This window comes from Erpetoichthys calabaricus, chromosome 3 (assembly GCF_900747795.2).
Source record: "Erpetoichthys calabaricus chromosome 3, fErpCal1.3, whole genome shotgun sequence".
Classification (NCBI taxonomy): Eukaryota; Metazoa; Chordata; class Cladistia; order Polypteriformes; family Polypteridae; genus Erpetoichthys; species Erpetoichthys calabaricus.
Genome location: NC_041396.2, coordinates 37,556,713 through 37,564,704, shown reverse-complemented (window position 1 = coordinate 37,564,704; position 7,992 = coordinate 37,556,713). Strand labels below are relative to the sequence as shown.

At 39.4% G+C, this 7,992-nt stretch overlaps 1 protein-coding gene across 1 annotated transcript; it reads right to left on the bottom strand.

Annotated features, from left to right (window-relative positions):
• Positions 1–1,271: 1,271 nt before the first annotated feature.
• On the bottom strand, positions 1,272–2,198 carry LOC114649265 (olfactory receptor class A-like protein 1). Its single transcript, XM_028798768.1, has one exon. The coding sequence runs from the start codon at positions 2,196–2,198 to the stop codon at positions 1,272–1,274; it is 927 nt and encodes a 308-aa protein (XP_028654601.1).
• Positions 2,199–7,992: the final 5,794 nt, after the last annotated feature.

The window sequence follows — 7,992 nt, the reverse complement described above, 5'->3', positions numbered from 1 at the left end:
AAGAACCTATTTCATGAAGCTGCCGAGGCAGTTAGGAACTCTGTTGTGAGTGATGTAACAAAGGATAGGCAATTTTTACAGGACTTGATGGCCCTACTCTATGAGTTTGTGTGGTCTGCTACTTTGTGGCTGAGCTATTGTTGCTCCTTGACTCTTCTACTTCACAATAATAGCTCTTACAGTTAATCAGCAAATCTAGTGGAGTAGAAATTTTCATGTACAGACTTGTAGTTAAGGTGAGCTTCTATGACAGTGTCATGTCTAAAGTCACTGAGCTCTTCAGTACGACCCCTTCTACTGCCAGTGTTAATAGATTACATGGCTATGTGTTTTGACTTTACGCACCTGTTAACAATGGGGTAAGGTAGGAACACTTGAACTCAGTCCACACACATTTTGCCATATAGTGTATCTTTAAATTACTACACATGTGCTTTTGAAACTATGTAAATATACATACATCTTAAGTTTGCACATGCTTTGTGTTCAATTCAGTCCTTGTTTAAAAATATTCTTTTTTATTTAACATGCCTCCATTGACATCATTGATTAGATAAACTGGTTACAATTATAGTACATTTAAAAACAAATGACATAACATTCAACTAAACTCATGCAATATGTAACATTGTAATTAATGTATCATTTAATATGTACAAATATACAAATCCATCTACTTATCTGTCAATCTATGGAGTCTTTTTTATTTACAACATTCTTTGTGCAACTATTAACAGATAATTAAAAATGTAACTTAATGAAGCTTAGAGCAACAGGCAGCAAAAATGAAATAAACACACCAATCTGCACAAAATATGGCAGCTCTTGGGTAACTGGTAACCCTGTTCAGCTAAGGACCATTCATTCCCGAGCCAGTAGTTATCAGCATTAGATAGGAATCAACCATGACTGTGGCTGCAGTCTATCACAGGTAATACTTACACAAATAATTGTTACCAAATAATCAAACATACATATCGTTGGGAAAATATGGGAAAATGAGTAAACTCAACATATACAGTACATTGTGTGAGCTGAGAGTAGAACCCATGTCCTTGGAGTATTGAACTATTGTGACATTTGCCTAAGTAAACTGCTTATGTTAAAGGCCACCCCACAAAATGAGCCACTTGTTACTTAAGAAATTGTTCAAAATGCTAAGGTGGTTTTTGAAAAGCAGCTTGAGAGAATCAGACAGTTTTGGCTAGTATGATGTTAGGAATTATTGACAAGGTGGTCATGGTGTGCTTTTTTTCCATTAGAAGAGACATTTAACTGGTGCTACTGGCTGTCACCTCACTTATGGATACTTGCTTCTCCGGTTTTCTGCACTGAAGGTGTCGCTTGACTTTCCGATTGGAAATGATTACAATGACTGGACACACAGCAGCATACATTGAGGAAGATAAAACCCTAACATCATTGAGCAGGCGTGGCACATAAGAATCGGTCAATGTGTACACCCAGATCATATTGTCCACCCCAAAGAAGATCACGAAGAGTGTGACTAGCGTGACCACGGTCTTTGCTGCTCGAATCTCCGCTGATGTGCCATGAAGTCGCTCACGACTGTGGATACCCTGGACTCTTTTTCTGTGTTGGTACAGAATTACCAGAATGTAGATGCTGGCTGCTGCCATTAGTATTACAAAGAGGAGGTCCCGTGTGAGATACATGATACCATTATTAACGTATGCAGCCCTACTGGGAAACTGCACAAGACAGTAACCCAAATTAATTGTAAACTGCTGTATAGTAACATTTTGAATCTGGCTGCCATACAGAATGCTTGCATATGTTGTTGAACCATCAAGAAGCCAGAAGAAGACAAGCAGATGCCAAAGGCACTCTGACAGTTTGGGCTTGAGGTAGGAAAGACGGGAAGATGCAGCTGCAATAGTGATGCACTGGTAAATGCTGAGGAGGAAAGTCAGAGAGATGGAGAGAGCTCGGGTGACCCTTGAAGTAAAGGTCAGGAACTGGCAGAATGGGGTATTATACAAGTCCTTATAGGCAAAAGCTGAAAAGGTCTGAGGGATCCCTTGGGTGAGAATCAAAAACAGATTGACAAAGGACAGGTGGGCCACAAGAACATCAGCTGGCAGGAGTTTCCTCTCAGTAAATGCGATGTGAGTGAAGACGCCCAAAATAATGGAGTTTCCTGGGATGCCCACTCCATTCAGGATCAGGAAAAACATGGCTTTAAGGATGGAGCACAGATCCGTTGTATCCTGCTGAACTTCTACACTCTGGTTAACAAAAAATATGACTTAATCAATCAATCAATCAATCAATCAATCAATCAATCATTCAATCAATCAATTAGTTTTAAAAAGATGTTTAATTAATTGTAGCAGCCATAGTATTGTCATGTGAAAAGAGTACAGTGAAATCCTTGCCTGTATATCCAGCCGACCTTCAACATTTTCACAATCCAGTGAAATGATAAACAAGAATGTATTAAAGCACATACCTCTGTTTGAATTATTTGACAACACAAATCAGCAATTGATGCTGATTTGTAGCAAGAGATTTTCAACAAATATATTACCAATAAATGTATGCAAACACATGCACCACACTAATATTCATACCCAAGCAGAAACATATCTGAGTTGGACCAGTCATTGAAAAAAAAATACAGTGCCAAGAAAAAGTATTCACTCCCTTGGAAGCTTTCACAATTTATTGTAATACAGTATTGGGAAATAATGGATTTACCATGTCTTTTTTGACATTTATCAACATAAAAAGGCTCTTCAATGCCAAAGTGAAAATAGATCTCTGCACAGTGGTCTAAATGAATTACAAAGATAAAAAACAAATAATTGATCACACAAGTACTCACCTCCTTCGCGTCAGTATTTAGTAATCTCTAACACCCGCTGCTGTGATTTTGACTAAGTAGGTATAACAGGTGTCTAAAATACTAATGTTAGTTATCAATGTTAGTTATCTGGAGCTTCACCAAATCCCGATAATATCTGTTATGTTGAATGTTTCCTGTTATAGTTTTCTACTCCGTTTACGGTGTTATGTTGCGTCATCACTGTGAGCCTCTCCCTGTTAGTGAGCCTCGCTGTGTTAACGGTGAGAGGAGGTAAGCACGCTGTACTTTATGTATAGTAGAATTAATTCTACTTCTTCTTCTTTCGGCTGTTCTATTTTAAATTGCCTGAGTTGCACTTTTTTGTATGTGACAATAATATATATTCATATGATCATCTCAGGACTGTACAATTGTTGTTTTAAAGTGTTGTGAATTATTTTATATTAATGCTGATTATGTGTTAATGCAGCGTTTCTCAACCTTTTAAGTATTTGCGACCCGAGTTTTCATAACAGTTTTAATCGCGCCCCCCTAACGTTTTTGAAACCCTATTAAAATTGATTCCTATATTTTTTGCTGCCGATACACCCGCTACAAGTTTAAAATTTCCCTACGAATAGCGAAACGCCCCCGGGGAGCGCGCCCAACAGTTTGAGAACCGCGGTTAATGTGAGTGTCCAACAGGCTTCCACGTTTGTTAACAGCAATTGTATCGGCAGTGCTTGAGTACTCATATTATTTGTTTTCTGTTCCAACATTTCAGCCTGCTAATAATTAACATTAAAGGAATTCAGTATTTTTTCGTGTCGATTTTTTAGGACACGTTACATCACCAGTCACAGCGCAGAAGCTTCGCGGGTTAACCAGTTCAAAGCCAGAGTACAGCAGTACAGCCCGTACGGTGACCAAAGGTTACACTGGTGCCGCGACCCGTTTCAGCAGATCGATGCCTATTCTCTCGCTGTGGGACTTAGCGTTAGAACCGAGCGTCACTAACTCCGTAAAGACAGCGCTAAAAGCGTTAGTCCCGAGTGTCACCAGGGCAACGGTATAAACGCGTCTTGTTTGGGTACCAACAGCGTTAGTGCCGTTACTCGGGCAACAGTATAGGCGTGTCTTGCATAAGCGTCAGGCCCAAACGTTACCCAGGCAACAGTGTAGACGCGTCTTTTCCTAGCCACTTAATGGCGTCTCATAAGAAACGCCTCTTTTCAGCAGTGATGACGAAGTGAATTTGTCTTCAGGAAATGACATTGAAACGGTGAGTGACACAAGTGGTTCTGGTGAATCCGAAAGTGACGCTCTCGTCACTATCACATGTGCAGTGTGCTTTTCGTGTTGTTATCATTATAATTATTATTCGTCATCATTATTATTATTTGCCTCGTTATTATACTTTTAACACTTCTGACTTTGTACTTTTAGCGTTTTGCACGTTTTATAACAAAAAGATGATATTTGATTAAAATAATTTTTCAAAACAAAAAATACAACGCTTTTTACGTTTTTTTGAGAAACAGTGTAACGCTAATTAAGTCTGTTAGATGCAAGGCACAATGCCCAGGGAGTGAGACGAAAAGAAAAAAGAAAAAAGTGTAACAGTACGATTTCATCCATCCATCCATCCATTTTCCAACCCGAACACAGGGTCACGGGGGTCGGCTGGAGCCAATCCCAGCCAACACAGGGCACAAGGCAGGAACCAATCCTGGGCAGGGTGCCAACCCACCGCAGGACACACACAAACGAGCCAATTTAGAATCGCCAATCCACCTAACCTGCATGTCTTTGGACTGTGGGAGGAAACCAGAGCACCTGGAGGAAACCCACGCAGACACGGGGAGAGCATGCAAACTCCACGCAGGGAGGACCCGGGAAGTGAACCCAGGTCACCAGGTCTCCCATCTGCGAGGCAGCAGCGCCACCTTGCCGCCCCAGTACAATTTCGTTGATTGATATTATTCTGTTTCCCAGCACTGTGTAATAACATTGTCCTTTAGTTAAATTAGTGTAAGCTTTGTATTGTTATTGTTTTTTATTATGTATATTATGGCTGAAGATGAAAGGGTGAAAGACCAAAATGTAACTAACCTTTCAAAAGAAGATTCTTATGAAAGTGACTTTAGTGTGAGGAGAGGGTTTTATTTAAGACTTCAGATGAAACAACACAGAGGAGAGAGGGACTAATTAGTACAACAACAATTGATTTCCCCACATCACGTTTAGACTTACATAGTTCAGAATTAGATGCACTTGTCACAAAATTAGCTGAGCAACTTACTCTGTTACAGCTCAGCTGCAGGCAAACATGAGCAGCTTTAGCAGTAACAATTTAGAAACTGTTGGCCCAAATCAGTCTTCTGATGCAAGTTTGTCAGTTGTTAAATTTGTCATGCAGTCAGGTGCAAAAGAAACTCCTTTGTTCTGAGGGGATGGTTCTGTACAAATACACAGTCCATGAATGGGAAGGACTTGTGCATACTGTTTGGAGAAGGCAAAATGTCCCTCTGTAAGAGCAATCACAAGAAATACTTGCTAGTCTGATGGGCAAAGCAGGGGACATAGTTGAAATCATATTGCATAATAATCCTGATTTAGACTACTCTCAAGACTTCTCACTAATCTTTCATATTGTAAAGCAGCATTTTAGTGAGCTGACTTACTCCAATATACAATTTGCTGACTTTTACAATACATTGCCTCACCCTGGTGAAAAACCAATGGGTTACTGGATCCACCTAATACAGCAGTAAATGTAGCAGATGAGTGTTTAAGCTGGTGTGGGTGTCACTTTGACAACCCTAGTCACAAAGTTGCCGTGATGTTTATTAACTGTCGTCCTGATCAATCTATTTTGAACATCTTTATAATTTATATAAAGATTATAATTTAAATTATCTAACAAGTGGACTGCACATGCAATTCAGGAAAGACTTGACAAATACCAAAGGAACACCCGAGTTTACACCACAACACCAATACAGCCTTCCCATGTAATTAAGCCAGCTGCCCATCAGAGCAATTCAAATCTTGTCTAGCACTGCCCTCTACACAGGTTCACACATCTAATTGTGCTTGACAGTCTGGAAATGACTGTATGAAGAGCTTAGTTAAATTACTTGACTGCATGTTGACAGAGCATACCCAGATGTCAGTTTGCTCCCTATCTATGCCAGGGCAGTGTGACTCTTTTCCAAAGAGGGCAGGTATGGTTTGTCATGTTTCTGATCTATCTATCTATCTATCTATCTATCTATCTATCTATCTATCTATCTATCTATCTATCTATCTATCTATCTATCTATCTATCTATCTATCTATCTATCTATCTATCTATCTATCTATCTACAGTCATATGAAAAAGTTTGGGAACCCCTCTTAATTCTTTTGAGTTTTATTTATCATTGGCTGAGCTTTCAAAGTAGCAACTTCCTTTTAATATATGACATGCCTTATGGAAACAGTAGTATTTCAGCAGTGACATTAAGTTTATTGGATTAACAGAAAATATGCAAAATGCATCATTACAAAATTAGACAGGTGCATAAATGTGGGCACCCCAACAGAGATATTACATCAATACTTAGTTGAACCTCCTTTTGCAAATATAACAGCCTCTAGACGCTGTCCTCCTATAGCCTTTGATGAGTGTCTGGATTCTGGATGGAGGTATTTTTGACCATTCTTCCATACAAAATCTCTCCAGTTCAGTTAAATTTGATGGCTGCCGAGCATGGACAGCCAGCTTCAAATCATCCCATTGATGTCCGATGATATTCAAGTCAGGGGACTGTGACGGCCATTCCAGGACATTGTACTTCTCCCTCTGCATGAATACCTTTGTAGATATTGAACTGTGTTTTGGGTCATTGTCATGTTGGAATATCCAACCCCTGCATAACTTCAACTTTGTGACTGATGCTTGAACATTAACCTGAAGAATTTGTTGATATTGGGTTGAATTCATCTGACCCTCGACTTTAACAAGGGCCCCAGTCCCTGAACTAGCCACACAGCCCCACAGCATGATGGAACCTCCACTAAATTTGACAGTAGGTAGCAGGTGTTTTTCTTGGAATGCAGTGTTCTTCTTCCGCCATGCAAAGCGCTTTTTGTTATGATCAAATAACTCAATTGTTGTCTCATCAGTCCAAAGCACTTTGTTCCAAAATGAATCTGACTTGTCTAAATGAGTATTTACATACAACAAGCGACTCTGTTTGTGGCGTGAGTGCAGAAAGGGCTTCTTTCTCATCACACTGCTATACAGATGTTCTTTGTGCAAATTGCGCTGAATTGTAGAACGATGTACAGATACACCATCTGCAGCAAGATGTTCTTGCAGGTCTTTGGAGGTGATCTGTGGGTTGTCTGTAACCATTCTTACAATCCTGCTCATATGCCACTCCTGTATTTTTCTTGGCCAGCCAGACCTGCTGGGTTTAACAGCAACTGTGCCCGTGGCCTTCCATTTCCTGATTACATTCCTTACAGTTGAAACTGACAGTTTAAACCTCTGAGATAGCTTTTTGTAGCCTTCACCTAAACCATGATACTGAACAATCTTTGTTTTCAGATCTTTTGAGAGTTGCTTTGAGGATCCCATGCTGTCACTCTTCAGAGGAGAGTCAAAGGGAAGGAAGCATAACTTGCAATTGACCACCTTAAATACCTTTATATCTCATGATTGGACACACCTGTCTATGAAGTTCAAGGCTTAACGAACTAATCCAGCCAATTTGGTGTTGCAAGTAATCAGTATTGAGCAGTTACATGCATTTAAATCAGCAAAATTATAAGGGGACCCAAATTTTTACACAGCTAGTTTTTCACATTTGATTTAATTTCATACAACTAAATACTGCTTCACTAAAATTCTTTGTTTGGAAAATATCCCAGTACTCAGATGTTCCTAGGAAATGAAAGACATACCACTGTTATCTTTTTTGTTGAAAGTAGAGTCAATTATTATGCAGGCTGAGAGGGGTTCCCAGACTTTTTCATATGACTCTATCTATCTATCTATCTATCTATCTATCTATCTATCTATCTATCTATCTATCTATCTATCTATCTATCTATCTATCTATCTATCTATCTATCTATCTATCTATCTAATTTGTGCTTAAGATGTTTCACTCCAGGGCACTGGAAGAAAAACT

Coding starts and splice junctions, on each gene's coding strand:
- LOC114649265 (XM_028798768.1), bottom strand. CDS start 2,198: ATGTTTTTCCTGATCCTGAATGGAGTGGGCATCCCAGGAAACTCCATT.